Genomic DNA, 22,845 nt, shown 5'->3' on the forward strand with positions numbered 1-22,845 from the left:
TACAATAATTGAGATATGACATATATTTAAAGAGACTTGCAGCACATTTTTAGAATCAATGTGTAGGTAAACAAAACTCAGCTATCACAAAAAACGTCACGATTATGTGGTGAATAGTTAAGGCCAAAATGTGATAACAATCCTTGAATTTAGAAAAAACTGAGTCTGGTGAAACTTGATCTTGGCAAGTTCATCTTGACAATTAACTCTATTAATTTACATGTAATTTAAATTTTTAAGTGACTAGCGTACTACCCTCTACAAATTGTGAGTGTGGTGATTTGTCAAACATGTCTGATGATCCTTATCGTATTCGTTAATCATTTTTACCAGTAGTGGGAATCCTATGCAGGATTCATTTGGTAGTGACATCCTTTCTTTTCAATATGCTTTTCTCTAGACACAATCCACCTTTGCGGGCATCAATTCTTCGTCAATAGTTTCATACTTTATCCTGTTTGCTTTTGTATGTGCTTTTCTTATGCAGAAGGACTTTTCCACTCAACCATTTCAACTTTGACTCCAAGCAAAGAATTTCATATTCAATTATTGCAGATTCTAAGGAGCTCCTTTTGATATAACATTCTTGTGGGGCTATACATGGAACAAGCAGCATATTCTTGATCTAGCTTGTTCCCTTTGTCCATCAACAAATAACAAGCTTGACTCTGGTAATCCAAGCAAATGGATAAAATTTTGGGGACAAATGTCTGGCTTGGCTATGACAATCACTTTTCTTTTCCCATGCACATTAATCTATTGTATAATCAACGTGAACAAATAATTAGTCAGTAATGATAATTGAGGAGGCATTGATTTAATAGTTAAAATTGATTCTCAGAACGTAGAGATCTTGGATTCAAATTTTCCTTCTCCCTCGTTGTTTCTTAAATTACATCCCTCTCCTATTGAAATTCTAAAAAACTAATGTTTGTCCTTAATGGCGATCAAAATTATTGTAATTGCACATAATTAGAGGGTAATAGGTTGAGTTTCCAATGATTTCATGCTTGTGGTGATTAAACTTTAGAATCCATGACAAGGGAAAGAACCTAAGAGGCATATTTGCTGAATGCACAAGCCAAGATTTCAACTAATAAAAATTACTTTTTTTAAAAGAAGAAGAGGCTAAATAAGTATACTAATAAGGTTTGTACTTAAAAAGGGCCAAAGGAAGATTAATCCGTAATATTTTATTGAGCATTGACAAGCTAAGTACGACACCTGATGCAGAATTATTGAACTTCCCATTCATTCGTTTCTCTATACTCATTACCTTTTTCTCATCCTGAATTTGGATATGTTTATGGTGACAAATAACCATCTTTTTCATTTTTTTTCTTGGCCTGGTTGAAGTTCTTACTTAGCTGATGTAATATGATAGCTTTTATCTCAATTTGATAAGTAGTTTCTAATCTGGTTTATGACATGTGATTTTCATTTGTTAAATTTTTGGGGCCATTTAGTAGCGTTCATGCTTCTTGTTAAATTTGTTTTTCGTACCTTCTTCTGTTTTCAGTGCACATAATGCTGGAGGACGTGCAGTTGTTGCAAAATTTCTAGTTCCAACAAACGCATTTCTGATAACATCACCAGAAAACCCTACACATAAAAAATAAAATAAAAGTGTTTGATATATAGGTAATTGTATATCAGTGAAGAAGATTATTGCCTGGCTTATATTTGGAGATCTTTACTCTGGGCAAGAGGCGATTTCTAAGAGTTGTTAAACATGCTGTTCATACCAAGTTCTTTCAACCGACTAAGCTCTGGAACTATAACAGATCCAAGATCTGGTCTATCCTTCTTCCTAAGCTCAACACACTGCAACGCTAATTTTGCAAAGCTTAGAGCATCCTCGACAGGCCATTCCGGGACTGTTGGATCTAACAAATCTGCAAATCTTCCTTCTTCTATGGCCCTCTCGACGTGATGTGTGAGCCCCATTGGAGGCCTTGCAGTGATAATCTGGAGTAACAATACCCCGAGAGAGTATATATCCGACTTTGTCCCTAATTCGCCTGTATGCTGGTATTCAGGATCTATATAACAAAATGTCCCAGCAGCCGAAGTCATGTGATATTGTGTTACAGTATCGGCTACGGAGGCTGGAACCAAACGTGCCAAGCCAACATCACTAATTTTACAAACGAAATTTTGATCTAAAAGGATGTTGGCAGGTTTAAGGTCCCGATGCACAAGAGGCTCTGGTTTTGTCTGGTGAAGGAATAGAAGGCCAGTGGCAATATCAGCTGCAATTTTAAACCGAAATGCCCATGGTATGGGTGGTGTGTTACCTTTGCGAAATAGCCTATCTTCCAAACTTCCATAGTTCATATATTCGTATACCAAGCATCCATATTCAGGACATGCACCCAAGAGGAGAACCATATTTGGGTGTCTAATGCTGCTCAGGACCTCTACCTGTAGAATAGAAACCATAATGTACGTAAAGAAATTCCGACATGTATACCTACAAATTTACAGACTATCCCACTAGCATGTTTAAATACCCCGCTGAAGTGCCAATGTCGATAGATTTTGACATTGGTCATTGGACCTAGATCTTAGGTTAGATAAGCAAAGTTTAGGATCTAATTTATAGAAGAAAGATGGTTTTACGTTTTGACAAACGTCTGGATGCGTCTTAGCATGTAGCATAACATTTTGTCAATGGTAATCATGTGCTCGCAATAGATGAATATGGTTATGTTTCTATACCATTTGCAAGCTTAACTATTTCTTCCCTGCCACTGTTTAATAACAATGAATAAGAGGCTTGTGGGATTGACACGAGACTTTTTTTTTCTTCCCCTAAAGTTAAAATATCATCTATATTTAAGGACAAGCGCCACTATCAGTATCTGTGAAGACAATTTTTAGTTTCCTTCTTAAACTTTCCTTAAGCGTCCCGTGTGCATATATGCAGGCTAGTAATCTCAAACAGAAAGCAATGTCTTACCTCTTGTTGGAATTGCTTCCTTCCTTGTGCAGCATCAGGTCTCAGAATCTTAATGGCAACTGGAGTATGATCAAGTTTACCTTTATAAACAGGACCATAACCACCTTCCCCGATTTTTGATGAACTTGAGAATTTATTGGTGGCAATTTCTATATCCTCAATGGTGTATTTTCTGCAACGACAATCATTTTGTGATAGAATTTTCAGTGCTCTAGACTTTCCTTCTGCTTCTCGCTTGGCCTTTTCCTCAGCATGCTTTCTTCTTTGTGCTTCAATATCAGCTAACTTTTGAGCCTTCTCAGCCGCTTCAATGGCAGCTCTACGTTTAGCCTTCTCCATCTCAACAATCGCGACAGCTGACTCTCCAGAATGTCGGGCTTGCTCAATCTTCAGGGCTTCTTCCATTTTCCATCTGTCGAGCTCTTTAGCCTGAAAGATGGGCAAAAAGTATCCATTCCAAATGTTATAAAAGCTGATAGCATGCTACCATTTCATGACCATGTGGTCCTTTTGGATGATAGAACAGGTGGGAGAGAAGGGATGCGGCAAGTATATTGACTACTCCTGAGAGAAAGTGCATCATCTAGCGTTACCTTTTGTTTGGCTGAGAGAGCTTCCTTGCAAGCTGTATTGTACATTTCCAGAGTCTGTTTGAGCTCGAGTTTTAGTCTATTCATTTCAGCTTCAAGCTGCCATTAGGAATTCCATAAAGCCAATGTAATGAATCATTGTGGTTTTAAAATTCACATAAACATCAGAATGATCTCTGTATTCATCTACAACAATTCTGCAACTCATTAGTATTTATAATTTATCACTTACTGAAGATGATCCAGAACTTCCACTGTTTGCAGCATCCAGCATGTTAGCAAAATCTACATTTTTAATAATTGCCTCCATCGGTCCAAAGTGAAATGGTGCAGTGGAATCACTATCACTGGTGGAGAGGCTATTGCGACTGGGTACATTACTTTTTGCAACGAACGAAATATCAATATTCTCCATTGATCCAAACGGAAGAGCTGCAGGAGGCCACACTTTCGCAGGCCCCACTCCCTTTTGCTCTTCTCTCCTAGATAATGCCCTGCTTCATATTTGATAAAGCTGATTATGCCAAAGAAGGAATGGTTGAACTTTCTTTTATGCATGCCCGGCCATGCTCATCTATTTCAGAAAGTTAACTTCTCAACAGTTGATTGCTCGACCATGTTCCAATAGTTTAGGTCTGAACCCTATAGGCTACAATAAACAATGTTTCCCCACTACATTGAAACTAGAATGTTTGGTCTTGTACACACAACTTTTTCTCTTGTATATAATCTTCCTTCATCTAACCCCATAGAGGCATGATGTAGCTCATTTTTAACCCTGGGTTGAATAAGAATGGTGCGTCCTCACGATGTCTGTAAATCGTTATTAGCTATCATAATGAGCTAAGAAAGACTGCCACATGAATCATTTTAATTTGAACATTTTTTAAAAGATGCGATCATGTCCCTCTTCTCGTTGACCAGAATTTTTGTTAAGAGGCACTATCCAAGACAAACTACCTTATTTATGAGGGAGGGGAAAAAAAGAAAAGAAAAGAAAAGTCAGCAATATTACATACAATGATTAGTAACATGTACCTAGAAAGATCCTCAGGTTCACTGTGATTAAACCTGATGGGAGACTGGTTTCTTGCAGATTCTTGTTTAGGAGTTACAGGAGTCGACTTAGATCTTACAGCAGGTCGAAAAGATAGCTTCTTGCCTTTTGCGATTACATACACAGAACAGAAATCAGGGGCAGCCTTGTTGACAATTGTTGGCACATCATGAGTCCAAAACTTCCTGCATTACTAATATGTCATGTTAGGTCTTTCTGAACTGTGTTTTTCATCAATGTAATGCAATTCTGTGTGTATCTGCCCCGTGAAAGTGCTTGTGTGTGTGTGTATCACAGAGAGAGAGAGAGTACCTTGCAATGGGATTTCTTGACGATGCACCAAGAACAATATTTTTAATGTGATTGTCAGAAATATAGTCCAGAATTGCCTTGGAAACATCTACGCCTTCAAGGAGTACTTCTTTCACTTTAATCTGGAATTCCCTCCACATCCATTAACAATTCACAGTCATGTTAGATTTTAATTTAGATTTTGCTACCCGATTACTCCAAGGTGATCAATCTAATACATATGTTGGGTTGAATGGCCTTAAAGTAACTCAATCAAGAGACGATCATGCAATATATCCATTGCCACAACAATGACCAAAAATTGTTCTTATATATAACAGGCTACACAAAATCATTCGAACTATTCTTCATACATAAAAAAATCACGTACCCCTTTACGTGCGCAATACAGGCGGGATGGTTTGAAAAGCTGCTGCTCATCCGTACTCCCTGATGCATTATATGCATTAGCAACCTCACCGTCTGCGCCAAGACTCTCTGTCAAGGATCCATGCAGCATATATATATACATATATATATATATTAGCAAAATGGCCATAGTTAATTATTCCAATGATCAGAGTTCAACATGCTAATGCTGCCAGGTGAAATTTTGTTTGCATCTTATCTTATGAGACTGATAATAACAAACCTATCTAATATCATTCATGAAACAAAGAAAATAGACCTTTAACTAGGTGCATACGTAGTCATTATATTACATGTATCATAAGCCAAAAAGAGAGGGTACCTACGAGGTTGTGGATTTCTGATCTTAACATGGATCAGAATGATTGAATGATCTGTTAACAAGAGATGCTCAACAGCCCATTTGACAGCTGATGCACTGTTCTTGTCCCTATCAATGGTCACCGCGGTGAGATTGTTGGTGGTGGATTCATCAGAGCTTGTGCCACTATGAGGAGCCATTTATATTTCGTTTTTCATAGGACAAAACTACTCCTAGCTAGTTATTGTACATTCATCTGTACATTCATTGTGGGGTTGGTGGGGGAGATAACTGATAAACAGGGCCTAAAGCCACCAGCATAAAGGCCAGCCCACCACCGGTGGTACCACCTTATCACCACCACTTGCGCCTTGAATGTATGTTTTCTCCGGCGAAAAAAGAAAATGGAAGACAGGAGGCCACCAAGGGTCCCTTTGGTTAATTCTCTTTCTTCCTCCCGCTTTCTGTACTTTCAACGAACAAAATTGACTTGACTAACGAGAATTCTATTTGTGTTTTTTCCACCATCCATTCCTTTTCTAGGCATTTCATTAAAAAAAAAAAAAAAAAAAGTTACTGCATGAATCTACTCTTGCTGATCTGTACGCTAAGAAAGATTAATCCTTATTTAACTGTTGGCATACGACAATAACGTAAAAGATACATTTCCATAATGAACGCTACAAGATGACTAGGATGATTAAAATTTGTTAAATTCAAGTACTACTCATTCAAATAAATAAAATTTTTTCCAAATTGTGATTTCAAAACTAAATATTACTAAATAAATAGACATATGAGAATCATATTGTTCTTCAGATGTTCAGAATTTACATATGCATGTGTATGAAAATAAACTTAGACGTTTAATTTTCTAATTGGGGTTGACTGAAAAGAGTCTATCGAACTTGCTTCATTTTTTGTTAGTGACCTTTTTAATTTTTTAGAGGGGATCAATAGTATAGTTAGTTACAAGTAAAATATCTTACTAACTAAGACATCCCATGTTATTTGTTACTATCCATTATTGTTAGTAATCAAAGCATAGCAATTATCCTCAATTATTATTTGCTGTTCTTTGTTCCTTATCATTAAAAGTTTTATGTTCTAATTCCCTTTTTGTGACTTTCCTTCTTAAATCCCCCCTTCTTCTGTTACAAAAAAAAAATTAAAAAATTAAAAAATTATAGTAAATGAGTATTTTTTGTCTCTCAGATGGTTAAGTGACACAGAATAAAGGTTTGAAGTAAAGTGAGAATTGAAGTATAACTTAGGTGGATAAATTGTAATTGACCCTAAATCTGGTAAAGTTATCAAAAGTCATTTCTTGGCTTTGACAAAAAAGACATCAGCCTTTCAGGGATAATTGGGGTCTCTTTAGATCTTAGTAGCAGGTTCCCTGCATAGGTTGATATCCCACATCGCCGTTGGAGGAGATTTGGGGTAGGTTTATAAGTCTCCTGCAGGAACCATAAAAGTTGCCGGCTTTTGTAATTTTCTGCTGGATTAAGGTTTGTAAAGTTATCAAAAGTCATTTCTTAGCTTTGACAAAAAAGAAACAACTTTTTCGATTGGGTCGAATTTACAAATATATTAACAAAATGAATAAATAAAAGAATGTGGACGGTCCAGGTCCAGATTAGGCAATGTTCTTCTTGGGCCGCTAATGACTCTCCGTTTATGAACCCGCAACCAGTTTTCACCCGGCTACTACTTCGTTCTGAGTAACCGGCCCACCTATAAATACCCAAATTTTAGCTCGCAAAGCAAAACTAAGTAATCATTGTCGCCGGACAGCCGGCGAAGTGAAGGAACACCGAACCCCAAACTGATTGGATTGGCTAAAGAATTTGACAATGTCGACGGTGTACGTATTGGAGCCGCCGACGAACGGGAAAGTGATATTGAACACCAATTACGGGCCGCTGGACATTGAGCTATGGCCAAAAGAAGCTCCGAAGGCCGTCAGAAACTTCGTCCAGCTTTGCGTCGAAGGTTACTACGATAATACCATCTTCCATCGGATTATCAAGTCCTTCCTCGTCCAAGGCGGCGACCCGACTGCCACTGGCCAAGGTCTCCCATTTTCTCTTTTTGCTTACTTCCTAGGCTGATTAATTCACCGAGGTTTCGACAAATTCATGACTAAGTTTGTGCCTCATTGGTTGGAGTTGTCGAGCTAGGGCAGTGAACTACAGTTTACAAGTTACCTTTTTTTCTGCTTTTTATGTGTTTAATCTTCGCTCAAATCTTGTCACTTAGCATTTTGAGTGATGTATCGAGTTATGAACTCAAATTTTAGGGCGAAACGTATATTAGGATGATACATGAAGTTTTCAGGTCGATTCTACATAAAACCATAGAGTATCGGGGTGTAACATAAAGCAAACATATTTTTACCGAGGTATGAAAGCTATAGCCCGTGAGGAATCACGGCGCCACATAAAAATACCAGATTTTAAGTGACATAAAATTTTTTATTTTGGGTAACAACTTTAGCTAGAGAATCACGGTGTAACACAAGAATGCTATATTGTAAGTGATAAATGAAGTTATGGATTTGATTTTGAATAATAAGTCTAGAGAGTGATAATCAATGTGTAATGTAAAAACAACCCCGGTTTAAGTGGATATATGAAGTTATGGATTCGAATTTGGGTTATCAGAAAGGCATTATTTTGATTGCTTGGTGAGGAAATTGTTTATCCTTTCTTTTTCTCTTTTTGCTTTATAGAATTCGTGATCTTTCAGGTCCTCACTGTCATCACCAATTTAGTTCTTTTTGCACACTTGCAGGAGGCGAGAGCATATATGGTGGTGTGTTTGCTGATGAGTTCCATTCACGTTTAAGATTTAAGCATAGGGGTCTGGTTGCATGTGCTGGTGCTGGTTCACCAAATACAAATGGAAGCCAATTCTTTATAACCTTGGATCGTTGTGATTGGCTTGACAAAAAGCATACTATTTTTGGAAAAGTAATCTCTCGCAGACAAAAATGCTGACAGATATATTAGATTATATAATTTTGGTTTTGTCTGCAAAATTTTCTATAATTGATTTGGAATTTATTAAATTATTTGGTTTCTTTTCATGTTTGCAGGTTACTGGAGATTCCATATATAACCTTCTAAGAATAGGTGAAGTTGAGACTGATAAGGATGATAGGCCATTGGATTCTCCCCCAAAAGTACTTTCCGTTGAGGTGTGTATCTCTTATAGTGTTTGAATTTCATATTTCTAGAGAGGAATTGCCATTGAAGAAGTATAGATAATTTACAGTGGTTGTATTGTCACTTTTTCATGCAATATTGTGATTTCCAGGATAGATTGCTGTGCTTTATTTTAGAAAAAATTTCTTGAAAGTTCTTTTCCAGTTTTTAAAGTATAGGAAAAACGAAAGAACTTAGTTCAAATCTGGTAGCTTATGTTGACATGATGATGATACCAATTCAGTGCTGCATTACAACAAACTACAACACTTATTTTGGATTTTGATATAAGTTAGCTAGTCCAGTAAAGACGTATTTGTGAAGCCAACAAGTTTTACAAGTTGAATGCTTTTTTAACTTGGAGATCCCTATGCCCAAGCAAATGGAAGTCAAATGTTGAATTTTCTGAACCTTTGCTGCAGAATTCAACACATTTAATTTTGCTACATGCACTTCTAGCACCTTATTATCTCTTGTTGGCAAAATATAGGTGCGATCGCAGTGTCTGCACAAGCTTAATCTTATCATAGTAGTCCTTTTTTTATTAAAAGATTTTGTGTTTAGTTTATCATAACAACTTTGAATAGCTTGCTTGATGTGTAAGAAGAAAGGAAAGATAGTCATCATGGATATCCGATCTTTTTGCAACATGAAAATTAGCGCCTGAGTGCGATTTTTTTGCCTCCTGTTGGTAATTTTGGCAAGTATTGCATTTTTTATAGCATTTTTATCTGGCTATCTGTGCTTTAAAATGTTGGTAGGATCTAATTGTTGACTATTGTAATTTCATTTGAATTCCTCTTTTGTGTAAAATGTCTCTATAGAAAGATTGTGTGTACTGTATTAATTTGTCCATCTGAATGGGTGATAATTGAGTAAAAAGAACGGAAAGATACTCATAATGGATTTTCTGTCCTGCATCATCACAAAATATTGTTTCTAATTGGTTCATTGCCTAATATTTGTCTTTAAATGGCTGTCTAGGTATTGTGGAATCCATTTGAGGATATTGTTCCCAGGGTAGCCTCTTCAAAGTCCTCGCAGTCTTCTAAAGTTGAAACTGAGAAGAAAGACACCAAGCAGAAAGCTACAAAGTAAGTTGCCTTGCTTGCCTTTTGTGTGATTAACTGCTGTCTTTAAGGTATATTATATGATTTAACTGTTTGTTGCCGGCCATGTTTTTTGGGTGCTTGCTATAGAAAGTTGAACTTGCTTTCATTTGGAGATGAAGCAGAAGAGGAGGAGAAGGAATCGGCTAATGTCAAGACCCGGATTAAGAGCAGTCATGATGTATTAGATGATCCACGTCTTCTGAAAGAGGAGAATCATACTGATGATGTGGTAATCATTTATTCCTTTTGTCAGGGCAATCAATAATAACTGTAGTTCTTCACCTCATGATCTGTTAGGAGCTTGTTAACCATCTACTGATTAGCTACTTTACTTGCAAAAGACTAATGTCTTCTAACTTGTTTCAGTACAAAATGGTGAAACTGTATCATAACAGCACTACTGTACTGATTGTTAAAGTACCTTTTTTTAATGTTTAGAGAGTGACTGGAGAGGATCTAGATGGTAAAACTTTCCTGCATCATCATTTCATGATGGTGCCATAAATTCCTCCATCATGAGATTTTGGCAGCCATCTAATATCGTAGCTTCAGACCACTTCTGCAGTGGAAGCAATTTTCAGTTGTCAGTGATAGTGCAGGAACCTAGTTATGTCTCCCGACATATTGTTAATAAGCTAGCCATGCAAACACATAGGCCAGCCTACCTGCTAGGTAAGTGAATTGCAGGGAAAAGGGAAACAGGATCCAGACACTACTAGAGAAATATTGGGAAGAAAACTCTACCGTAAAGAAGTGAAGGCTAATTCTTAGAAGTTGTCTTTTCTCTGAGATTACGTTTTTAAAGATAAAAGTGCATCTTTTGACAAATCACATGAAAAATGTTAGCTCAGAGTTTTTAATGTGCTAAAATTTCAATGGGTTTAATAAAGTATGGAAGGTAATATGCTTTTGTCTTCACAATGCTTTTATTGTTGGTGTTCCCAGGAATCTACCTAGTATTTTTTATAGATTTTACATGAGTTTTTCTTCACCTACATGCTGTCAGTTTTGGAGGGACAAACTTTATGAATGTTGAATGACATGCGCTTATTGGGGGGAACAACGAATATAATTTATTTTCCCCTGATCAGTAATAAATAAATTGCTTGGACATACACTTAAATGAAGTTCCTAATGCAGAAAGCATCTGAAGTTAAAGCTACAAGGGATAAGCAGTTGACAGTCAGAGAGGCTTTACGTTCAAAAAGGGAAGAACCACAGGGACAATCAGATGCCAAGTTGCCTGAAGTTTCTGATTTTAGTGATGAAGATGAGGCTAACTTTGATGCAAGGATGCGTCAGCAGATACTGCTGAAAAGAAAGGAGCTTGGTGTTCTTCCAACTGAACAAAAGAAGGATAAGGGTAAGTTTATTTTCTGCATAGAGTTAAAATGAACCTATAGCTTACAAATCTTTTTTATCCATGCCAATTAACATAGTCAACTTGTTTCTGTTCTAGCCAAATTTAGTGTCATAATGCTTAGTATTTGTTACTTTGGACTTAATCGGATTTACAACTATATAATATTTTTTGACCTGATAGAAAGTGCTTTATCATTTTTCTCCTGAAATGCTTTGATGTCATCAAGAAATTACTATGCGCCTGCAACTAAGCTTTTGTATGCTGTTTTATGATATTCTTCAGCATGTTTTATATGATTATGGATTGGCTCAAGCAGTAATCCTTCCTACTGCCCAGTGAAAGCAGTCTGACAGAACAAGAATTTTTTGGTATTTTTATGACTCCTAGACTGATTGTGACACTTCAACCGTTAGCCAGATCCACAGGGTGGATAAGATGCACAAAAATGATTCAAATGAAACCTCATGCTGGATGAGATGTTTTGAACATATTTTATGATAGTACTTCTGCTCAGATTGATAATTTGCAGCTAGATGGCAACATGTTTATTCTTGGGGCTCTTAGCAAAATCTGCTCCTGTTTAGTGTGAATAATCTACACATGTTTTATTGTTGCTGAAAATTCTGATCGTACTGCCTTTTCTAGGAGGTTATGGTAGTGCAAGTCCAAGAAACCGGACATTGTCTCCCCCAAGGTACGTCTTAATTTACATTTGCCAGTCTTTTTTTCCGTTAAATGTCATAACTCACTAGCATAGATGAAAATGCAATTGTTCTTCCCGTTTTAGCTTAGTGTTTGCTTGTTCATTGTGGAATGTCAAAGTTTTGCTATTTCAAATCTGTCCATCCAGGTCTATTAGAGTTGCAAACTATGTTCAAATACAGGCGTTTTATTATGTCTTAATTGTAAAACTCTTCATCGTCAAGTTTGGGTCTAATTTACATACTCCGACACAATTTCTTTGTATGATGTATTCTTTTGCTTTGATAGGTTAGGTCTTGTTGATGTTGCACATGCAACTTGCTTGGTCATCAACCTACAATATGAATTAGGTTGCCAGTTGCAAACTCACATTCACTGACTGATGCTTATACTTGAAGGAGACTTTGCTACTGTTAAATGTAACTTCTGGTTATCAGCTTATGTTTTTGAGTGCTGCTGTTTGATCCTAATAGATTGAAGACATTAATGAGCCATAGCACCACTTGCCAAATATTGTTAAGGTTATGCTGTACTTTCAGATTGCTCTGTTTAATATACCTGCTGAAACTATGTCTTGCTTGCATCATTGAGACCTTATTTTGATGGGAAAATGTTACAATTGTACAAGTCCAATATGTGAGACTTCGCTGATACTTATAATCGATCAGCCTCTCCCTTTTTAAGCAATTGAACTCTTGAGAGCTGAAAGATTGTCTGCTTATCAGGTCCCATGTAGAAAGTGATGATGACCGACCAAAGGTGGAGAAATTGTCCTTGAAGAAAAAGGGACTGGGCTCAGAGGCTAGAGCTGAACTCATGGCTAATGCAGATGCTGACCTACAGTTGATGAACAATGCTGAACGTGAAAGACAGCTACAGAAGCAAAAGAAGCGCAGACGCCAAGGACATGAGGATGAAGTATGCATTTGACATTCATATTGATCATTTTATGTTTGTACCTTGTATAAAAGCTTCTTTTCTTATACTTATAATTGATGTGTATTGAGAGAACCTGTTGTTCTTAGAGCAGTGGCCGAGTTAAGCAGTATGTGTTTTAAAGAGTAAGCACACAAAACATTAGTAAACGAAACCAAATAATACCAGCATTAGAAAAGGGAAGCAAAACAAGAAAGAAAAACATAAGAGGATATGCATGTCAGTTCCTAATGCATAACTTGGGGAAACTCAAGGTAAAATATGAGAAATTCTATTGTTAGATATACTTGTGTATTCTGATAAGAGCAGAGGTTCAACACTTTTTACATAATATTCTCCTAAGGCATATAATCCTCTGTTAAATTCATTGACCAAGGTCAGAGCACAAAACTTTTTTGTTTCAAATGATGTGGTTGTGTTCTCTGAAAGGATGGCTGTAGCTGTATTAGATCTGGAAATTTTTGCAATGACTTGATGGAGAAAATGAATGAAAAGTAAAGATATGGATGTGCTATTATCTATATTCAAGCTTCCTATAGATGGCTAACACTCCTGATTTCATTTATTTCTGTGATTCTTAGGTGCTGAAGAGACTGGAAAAATTCAAGGCAGCATTTTCTTCCAAATCCAATGGATTGAAAGATGAAGATGCAGGTGGTAAGGATGATGTACCAGAATGGATGGGGGTTCAGCTTAAGTTTGCTCCTGACCCTGTCAAGGTAATCTTCACTTCTTTGTGTACCTTGTACCGTCAGCTTGAATGTGGATTGAGATCAAATTGAAGTTGGCATTCTCATTGTTGAGTTTTGCTGCTGTTGAGCATCCACAGCCAGCATAAATACATAATACAATGACTCTTTAAGATCCCCAGTACTTTGTATGTGATGCAAACCTTTTTTGTTTCATGCCTGTCAATTTCAACGCCACATATGTTGAAATTCAAGTTACCCTGAGGATGTAGTCATTAAAGCTAAATAGATACAAATTGAGTTCCACAATGACATTCAACTGATTTTGATGGGTGAGGAAAATGAATGCTGAATAACCTTAACAGTCAAATTAGAATAAGGGAAGCTGGCCATCAATCAAACTCATATGTGAGTGAGTAATTATGTGATTTAGAGTTTCTATAAATTTGCTTTGGCATTTAATTTTGAGAACAAACTTTAGAGAATTAATCCCCTTACAGATTATGTGGTGATTTTAATATAGTCGGTTGGCTGTTATGGAACCCAGGCGATTTATTGTGGAATGCATGGTTATCAAAAGATTAGTTTTGCATGTCTGGCCACCTTGCAAACAAAGTGAACACTTCGCTGTTTTCCCATTTTTAGCAACTAGGATAAAATATTTAAAAAGGAGAAAGTTTTAGGAAACCAAAAAGAGTGGAAAAGGATAAAGGTACAGGGATACATAGATTGTGGGGCCGCTGAACAGAGAAATACCGTGCAAAGTCGCGTAGCATGCAGATGCAATGACCGTGTAGTATCATGAACAAGGACTCTACCCCTCTTGTAGCTCTTGAATATCTCATATAGTCTGCAGTGTGATCTTCATTAGGACCACATGATCTTCCAAATGCGCTTATTATTATGCATTTGCTTCTTTACTTTTAATATTTTTACCTTTCTTTAGCTCCAGCCCCAAAAAAGTGTATACAAATAGATAACATGAAAAAATTCCAAAGCGTGACGCATTTGTATCAGGCTTTGTAGAATTGGAGGTGGATAACTAGTTGGATTGCTTGAACGAGGTGGGGTTTTGTGGGATTTTTTCGCTTTAGAAAGGGCTCACCAGCAGAAATTATCTTTCATGGAGCTCTCTTAACAATTTTGGAAATGGAAAGATGCATTGTACAGCTATGTGAGAACTGGATTGTTAAGCTGGGATTTTGCCTCAGAAAGTTGAATCATTGTAATGCTTCTTTGTAATATTTCTTCATATTTAATACCCCAGGATAATATGTCTCGGAGCGAAGATCCAAATGACTATGTGGTTCACGATCCTCTTCTGGAAAAAGGTAAAGAGAAGTTCAACAAGATGCAAGCCAGACAAAAGCGACGTCAAAGAGAGTGGGCTGGCAAATCTCTTACGTAGATACTGCATCTGATGACTTGTAAAAGTTTCCGAGTACCCAAAGAGAGTTCGTAGATCCTGTAAATGTAGCTACGAAGGTGAATTTGCACCCAGAACACATTTGTTGATTATTTACTAACAGCTTTGGAAAGATAGGCTAAGCCATGAGATAACTACAATTTTACATACTTGTGGCAGTATAGCAATAGATTTATGGGCTAATTTCACTTTGCACCTTATACTTTATAGCGATTTCCACATTGTACTATTAATTTCAATTTTTAGACAATCTAACCCTAAATTTTTTTTTGTAATTTTCCTCACTCTGGTGCAATAGTTGAAAAGTGTTAAATACAGTTGATGCTGACATCAGATGTATCTTAAAGTGTTTTATTTGCTTCACTTTGATGTAAAACACAAAATTAAGGGTAAACAACAAAAAAGCCCCCTGTGGTTAAGCAATCATACATAAAAACCCCCTGTGGTTTCATATCATACCAGTCGATACCCCGTGGTTTGAATTAACCTGAAAAGTGGACGGAAATCGTCAAATATTCGGCGTGTGTCTTAAACGAACTGCAAAGGCGCGTGCATATGCGAAAAACAGATTTCCACCACAAACTTTCACCTGATATGCCTATTTTAGCCTTCATTCTTTAATAATAAGAGACCAGCTTCCGTTTCTTCTGAGTCTTCATGTTCGGCCAAAATTGAAAATTGAAGGCAGCATTCGAAGCCTGTGCAAGTAATCAATCGAGCAGAGCTTGCTGGCTAGCAAAGGAATTGCAGGAAACAAAGCCTTAAGGTAAAAATTTGTATATATTCGGTCTGCAAATTCTGAAGGAAAAGTGGAGAAAGTACCCCAAGATGTCTTCCTCAAGCTCTCGACCAACAAGCGGGGGAAATGGAGGCAGAGGTCTTCGATACCAGTACAAGGTATGTAATTGTCGAAGGAAGGCAAAGCTAAAAATTGTTGAGTCGAAAAGCCATCGAAAGGATTGTTATATTTTGTGTGTGAAAAAGATGAATGTGGGTTCTTTTCATGGTGTAACCCAATTTACAGAGACGAGCCAAATCGAGATGCACCTGTTCCCGTAGTGAGCCAACCTGTTGAAGAAAATGAGTATTTGGGTGGCGTGCTCTCGAAACTGGAAAATTTGGACAATGAAATGAAGAATTTGAAATTGCTAGTTGGTAGTCTGCTAGTGATGTATGGAGTTTTGTTGCAGTGAAATTGAATAAAATTGGTAATCGACATTTTTTAGTTTTGTTTTGGTAATCTGCATTTTGAAAACACTAAAAAATGAACGAAATAAGCTAGCTGGAGTTTTGTTTGCACATTAGTAGTCTTAGCTCAACTAGCTGCATTTCAGCAGGTAGTCTTAGCTCAACTAGTTGTGGAGTTTTGTTTGGTGTCTACCCCAACCGAACAATGGTCAGATTTGTTCTGGTGTTTCCACTACGGATAAGAAATATACCTGCTAAAAATTGGACAACAACCGATACAGAAGACAAACAAAAGAAGATTGGACAGCAAGTGATATAGAAGACAAACAAAAGAAGACAAAATTGAATCTAGTTGCCAGTTGCCATTCTGCATAACATTCATCTCAACTTGCCAAGAACATAGATTCAGAACTATTTCCAGAACAAAGAGTGTAACTACAAAATCTGTTTCCAGATTATTCAGTAACTACAAAATTTGGTTGCCATTTCAGGGAACCAAAATCTGGTACCCAAGAACTTCATTCAATCACCACAAAAATAGTAAATACATAAGCTAAGTGTATGCAGAACATAGATTCCATCACTGTTTCCAGAATCATTCAATCTGTTTCCAGATTATTCAGTAACTACTGTAGACACCAAATTTTCAGTATATTTTTATTTACTATTATTTTTATTTTTCATGCTAGTTTTTATTTACTTTTAGTCTTTTATTTTTGTTTTAAGTCATTTTAGCATAGAATTTATTTAAAAAAAAAAAAAGGGGGGGAAACCTGCAAGCGGGTTTCAGGCTATTTAACAAATTACGTAAAAAAAAAAAATTTTTTACATGCAAGCTGCGTTGAGTTGCACATGCCCATCGGAGGGCCCTAGGATGCCCAGCAAACCTCTCCTCTCATCCTCACCCTTCAGGTGAGGGTTTGAGAGTATGTGTTTGATATAAATAGAACAGAAACGCAGCTTTTAGTCATTTTACATAAGGGGGAAACCCGCAGGCTATTTAACAAATTACTTAAAAAAAAAAAAAAATTTTACATGCAAGCTGCGTTGAGTTGCATATGCCCATCGGAGGGGTATTTTCGTCTATTCACTCAGCTCCGTCTGTTTTGCCGATTTCCGTCCACTTTTCAGGTTAATTCAAACCACGGGGTATCGACTGGTATGATATGAAACCACAGGGGACTTTTATGTATGATTGCTTAACCACAGGCGGCTTTTTTGTTGTTTACCCCAAAATTAATTGGATTAGAGGCATGTGAGTATTAAGGTACCGGAAGTTGGACTAACGTTTTACAAGGACGCTACTTTTACATATTCATTGTTTTGTTCCTTTGATAGTTGTAAAACTGTAAAATAGAGTTTGTGGAAAAAAAAAAAATTTCTCTGGCAAAATAAGATAAATCTCTTAATTTTCCCCTACCAACCTGTTGAAAATCGTTTTGGGCCCAACTAGCTAGGTAACAATAGTTGAATGCTAACACTCCATTCAACTCCTCACTAGACACCTTAGTGCACACTTTGGATTTGATTGTGTGATTACTGCATACTTTGGATTTGGTTACTTGCAATTCCCTCAATATGTGAAAAATTATTCTACAGGAAAAATGAAATTTATTGAATCATCATTGGTTTAAAAAAAAATAATTGGAGCACGAACATGAATGGAATATCCCTCTATTTGTCAATTATTCTTGACATGTAGATAAGATTTTTTTACAGGAAGGCAATATCCCTCTCTTTTAGACACCCTAAAAGGTACCTTGGTAGGTCGGAATTGGCGAAAATGTGACAGGGGACTTTAAAACTTTTGACATAAAGGTAATTTAGTTTGAATTGAGAGTTTGGGCATTAACAAAACATTCAGCAAAGAAAGAAATTTCCAACCGCCCTGACCAAGTCGTCTTAAAAAATCTTCCAAAAAGACTCGGGATCCGTATATTTCAAGGGGACCAAGAGCCCACCAGACAGTTGTTAGTTTGGGCCGATTTTTGTCGAAATGCACAAGATGTAATTTCATTTATTCAAGATGTAACTCACTTTCACCGACTTTGAAATATAGAACAAAATTTTATAGGATCCACGCGTAGTATTAAAATTGATGTATAAAATATAATTTGAGCATTACATTTTTTTTTTATCAAATCATGACCGTCAACCTTTAGGAACTATTGCTACCTGCAACCGTGACTGTCCTGTTTCGATTTCAAGGATAGGGGCAGCACAGCCCCAACCAAGTCCACCCTGAATTACGATTTGACTCGTGTGATTCCGTCAATTATTTAACATCATTAATAATTGGACTTAAATGCGCAGTTAAAAAGTTTGACGGTGTCACATTGAAATTTGGGATGCAAGTGACAGTCAAGTTGAGAGAGTTAAGGGCGAAAAGTGAAACTATTAATGGAAGAAAGGGTGATGTTGTTCAAGAAATTTAAAATACAAAATCAACTGTTGGACGAAAGTGTAACTAATACAAAATGTTTAATTTAAGACACAATCTAAAAATGAATATAAAGTTCAAGAACGCAAAGTAAAATTAATCCCATAATTATCCATCCTATCTAATACAAGCAGTGGAATCATTTTAGATCCCATGTGAATTATATACTATTAAGTAAGGATTGTAAATGAGTTTAAACAAATCAAACACCCTTGTATTCAAACTTGTTTAATTATTTTGACGAGTTTGAAATTATGTTCAAACTTGATTTATTTATTTTTCGAACAGAACTCAAGTGGAGTTCGAGTAATTTGAATATTTTACGTGTAAAATTTCACTTTTATACTAATCGAGTCGAACTCGAGCTGGATTTAAAAGTTTATCAAACACAAAATACTAGTATTCAAATTTGATTTCATTAGTTTGCGAATCAAACTCAAACGAACTCTTGTCGGCCAAGTATCAATTAGCTTTTAGTTTTGGAGCCCTAGTATTAAGTGATGTAATGTTTACAAACGATTGTTTTTCACTCCTATATCGTTCAAGCTTCTTGATGGAATAACTTTCAACTTTATAATTGATGTGATCAAGACGAGTTCATCTTCGAAAACACTTGGAACTCTGATTGGCACTTGGCTCTAATAAATTGGTAAAAGGACAGCAAATTAATGGCGCGAATTGCTCCCATCATCATCACCATCAAATATCAATTTCTGCATCATCATTATCATAAACTTGAAGCCAATGGCCCAATGCATGTTGTAACCCGGTGCCAAAGTGGAAGTTTCCATCGCAGCTGCCGCCCTAAACAGGCTGCAGATAAATTATAATTAGTCACACAATACGCGGAAATGGAAGGCACCTTGACATTGCTCATGTGTGAACGTTTTGGAATTATCGGGCGGTGCGGCGCCAGAAGGAAGCAGCTGGTTATAGTCCCCCGGCCCGCCCGCCCCTCCACCGACTAAATCAATTTCTCCTCAAGAAAAGTAAACTTCTCTGACGGGTGACGACCAATTCCACCACCACCGCCACCACCACCTTGGAAATTTCAATATCTTGGATAGTGGAATAAAAAAAAAAAAATCCCATGTGCAGGAACTCCTCAGGGAGAAAATTACGAAAGCAAAACGACGTAGTTGTCTGTCGTCCTCCTCTTCTTCCTCCAGGTCTGCCATGCATGAGGATGAGGAGCGAGGAACACGTATCTTGACGATAATAAGATACGATTTGACCAGCGAGCGGATGCTCGATAAAGGTTTTAAAATTTAAGTCTTTTTTAATAAAAAAAAATTCGTTCAAAACGTCTTTCATGCTCATCAAATGATTTTTTCTTTCATCTTTCACTTTTAAAATAATAAATTTATGTACCTTATAAAATCAAGTTAATAAAATTTAATCGCAACCTAGGTTTTCGATCATTTTTTATCTTGAATCCATCATCTAAACTACATATGGTCATTTTTTAGGAGCAAAACAGTTAGAGCTCGTTTATAATTAAACAAATGACCTGATCATAATATTCACTTTTGCCACTAAAAATGTAATATCTGACCTGAACCTTATTTATGTTTTCTCCTAAAAAAGGTGGAATATGAACAAATTTATATTCATTTTTGCCACTAGAAAAGTGAGATCTAACCTTTTGTATATAAAAATAATTACATGTGGGTCACGTGATGATTTTAGGTTGAAAAGTGATCAGAAACTTTGATAGAGACCAAATTTATTAATTTAAATTTATAAATGACGTAAAGTTAACATTTTAAATGTGAGGGACGAAAAACTTCACTTCACGAAATATGAGGAACATTTTGAGCAATACGTAATTAATTTGAAAAAGCATCACAATTCAAGAGATGCAATACATTTAAATCGTAATTCAAGTGTGGTATAAAAATCTTAACAAGTGCTCATTAGACACTCGAATACCCATTAAGAAAATCCAATAAGGTTATAGCAGCTCAAAGGAGCTTTCCTTAGTGAGGACCGTGAATTGCGTTGACAAATGCACAACAGCACATGCTCCACCTTGACCTCCACAGGCTCCTCTCTTCGTCAATCTTAATATCTCTTCGTCTTTGTTCAGTTCAGTTCTGCCGATGATTGAAATACGGACTTTCGAACAACAAAAAAATTATGCAGCATCTCCTTATATTACTGCTGACAAGTCCAACGTACTCAAAATATATATGTGTATTGTAGGAATGTATTTATCAAAAAGAAAGTACGTACTATAATTACAAAACCATCTGAGCGGGGTCACAAAATTACCTGCAGCTAGCTGAGTGTTATTTAATAGAAACACCACATGCATGCAGGAAATTGGAGTGTTTGTTGTTGTTTCTGCGTTTTTGTCAACTTAAGGACAGCTGAAATTTGATCAGCTGTTAACGCGTTATCTGCAAGAGAGGAAATGGTGTATTTGTTCACACACACAGAGACTAGTATCGCCATCATGTAAATAATGCATGGGAAAATGGACTTTTTTTTTTTCTTTTTCAAATAGATCCTCCACGCTTTTCACATATTAATCATTTCCAAGCGTGTGCTTGATTCTTGGAATTGAGAAGTTTGCAAGGGTGTGCAAATCAAGGTTTTGATATGATTCTAGTCCAAGGATCCTATTCAATTGAGCTTTAAAATATTGGTCTTACGCGGAATTCACTTCTGCTTCTTTTTTTCTTTTTTTTTAATGATGATGGCGTCCTAAATTTGAATGGATTCATGAAAGGGAAAATGATCAAAATGGTCCCTCCTATTTTAATTCTTTTCGTGCCTCACATGTAGAACGATACAAAAATAATCCATCGCAAATAACAAATATACTACTAACTTTGGTTCTAGAACCTATTTTCGACCAAATTTTCAACCCAAAAAAAGTAAGTCTAAACTCCGTGCTCATACTTTTCGGGGCAAAATAGAAACAATAATATTATTTTTGTCAATAAAGTCCTCCCGCCACCCCTTCCCGACACTTCCCTCCCCTTCAAAAGTAGAGATGGAATAGTTTCTTTTGAAAATAATATATTACTTTCGTTCTTGCTTTGCCCTAAAAGAATGAATACATAACTCGGGCTTGTGTTTTTTTTTTTTTTTGCCAAAAGTTTTCATTGGAAATAAATTTCAAGACTACATTAATACATTTGTTATATGTGAAGAACTATTTTGCATCATTTTATATATGATACACCAATAAAAGAGAACACTAGTATTTTGGTCATTCTTCCTTAATGAAACTTGGACAAGGTAGTATTAAAAATGGGTTATATGTTATATTCCTTCATTTCTCTACAGTGGCCCAAAATAATAGACGTAACATTGATCTGTGCACTGATTGCCATCCATATCCATTGGAATTGTTTGGTCGTTTGTGAAACATGAGACAAAGGAAGAAGGAAAAGAGAAACAAGAAGAAGCACCATGCATGTTACCGACAATGTTCCGCCCTTTCTCCTTTTTTACCGACGATTTCATAGGTAGAGGACAACGAGTCATTTAATGAGTTTTGAGGTCATAATCAGAGAGTCCTGAACAGTTGTAGGGAATATTGCTGAGATATTGCGAAATCTTTTTTTTTTTCTTTTTGATCTTTCAGTTCATAAATCAATTTCAAAGCAGTTACATCCTGCAGAGCTTGTCCATATGGTCGTTGCCTTGTCCAATTTGCTGTGTGACGCAAGGCAGCCGGGATTTGTTTTGAATCAGTCCAAGAGCATAGGATAAAGCAGTCTAAAACTTGCAGTAAAAGAATCCACAAGTTCTTTATTGCTATTAGCCGTATTTTTGCAGTCCAAGACAATACACATTTTCTCCAAGGTGCTGCGCGCATTAGTGGACCAGGAAAGATATTAAAACTCAAAAAAGAGACACACAGTTGCTGGTTTTTGAAGACATGATGGAATTAGAGCAGTCAAAATCTCTTTGTATTTGTGGTACAGTTTGCTTTTGCTTTGATGACTCTGCTTGATTGAGCCAAGTTTGTCAAATTCAATTTCTTTAAGGTGAAGAAAGAGAGATTCTTATGACTTTCGCCCCACCTTTTGTACAGAAGTAAGAGAACTGAGCAGTAACCTCTGGCAATTGAGGCCATAGAATAGAAAAGAAACAGCCGCATGTAGAGGCGTAACCGGCCATAGCCGTCGGGTGA

General features: G+C 36.5%; 2 protein-coding genes across 2 annotated transcripts; one reads left to right on the forward strand and one right to left on the reverse strand.

Moving 5' to 3' along the window:
- Positions 1-1,660: 1,660 nt before the first annotated feature.
- Positions 1,661-5,830, reverse strand: LOC113780810 (U-box domain-containing protein 35). Its single transcript, XM_027326589.1, has 8 exons — positions 5,623-5,830; positions 5,292-5,383; positions 4,922-5,043; positions 4,591-4,794; positions 3,785-4,046; positions 3,556-3,651; positions 2,963-3,391; positions 1,661-2,424 (listed from the first exon to the last, which is right to left on the reverse strand). The coding sequence occupies exons 1-8, from the start codon at positions 5,828-5,830 to the stop codon at positions 1,717-1,719; spliced, it is 2,121 nt and encodes a 706-aa protein (XP_027182390.1). The 3' UTR covers positions 1,661-1,716.
- Positions 5,831-7,421: 1,591 nt separating this feature from the next.
- LOC113781598 (peptidyl-prolyl cis-trans isomerase CYP57) lies at positions 7,422-15,267 on the forward strand. Its single transcript, XM_027327560.1, has 10 exons — positions 7,422-7,706; positions 8,427-8,605; positions 8,731-8,832; positions 9,824-9,933; positions 10,039-10,180; positions 11,092-11,314; positions 11,960-12,008; positions 12,742-12,934; positions 13,534-13,671; positions 14,909-15,267. Exons 1-10 carry the CDS (start codon positions 7,487-7,489, stop codon positions 15,047-15,049), a joined length of 1,497 nt encoding a protein of 498 aa, XP_027183361.1. The 5' UTR covers positions 7,422-7,486; the 3' UTR covers positions 15,050-15,267.
- The last annotated feature ends 7,578 nt before the right edge of the window (positions 15,268-22,845 follow it).

Source organism: Coffea eugenioides, chromosome 8 (assembly GCF_003713205.1).
Source record: "Coffea eugenioides isolate CCC68of chromosome 8, Ceug_1.0, whole genome shotgun sequence".
Taxonomy (NCBI): Eukaryota; Viridiplantae; Streptophyta; class Magnoliopsida; order Gentianales; family Rubiaceae; genus Coffea; species Coffea eugenioides.

Bases quoted from the DNA above. Each gene is read 5' to 3' on its own strand.
- LOC113780810 (XM_027326589.1), bottom strand. From the start codon at position 5,830: ATGGCTCCTCATAGTGGCACAAGCTCTGATGAATCCACCACCAACAAT. The intron at 3,652-3,784 runs GTAAGTGATAAA...TCCTAATGGCAG, and splicing joins GAAGTTCTGGATCATCTTCA to CTTGAAGCTGAAATGAATAG. The intron at 2,425-2,962 runs GTAAGACATTGC...TCTATTCTACAG, and splicing joins GGAAGCAATTCCAACAAGAG to GTAGAGGTCCTGAGCAGCAT.
- LOC113781598 (XM_027327560.1), top strand. From the start codon at position 7,487: ATGTCGACGGTGTACGTATTGGAGCCGCCGACGAACGGGAAAGTGATA. The intron at 8,606-8,730 runs GTAATCTCTCGC...TCATGTTTGCAG, and splicing joins AGCATACTATTTTTGGAAAA to GTTACTGGAGATTCCATATA. The intron at 10,181-11,091 runs GTAATCATTTAT...TTCCTAATGCAG, and splicing joins AGAATCATACTGATGATGTG to AAAGCATCTGAAGTTAAAGC.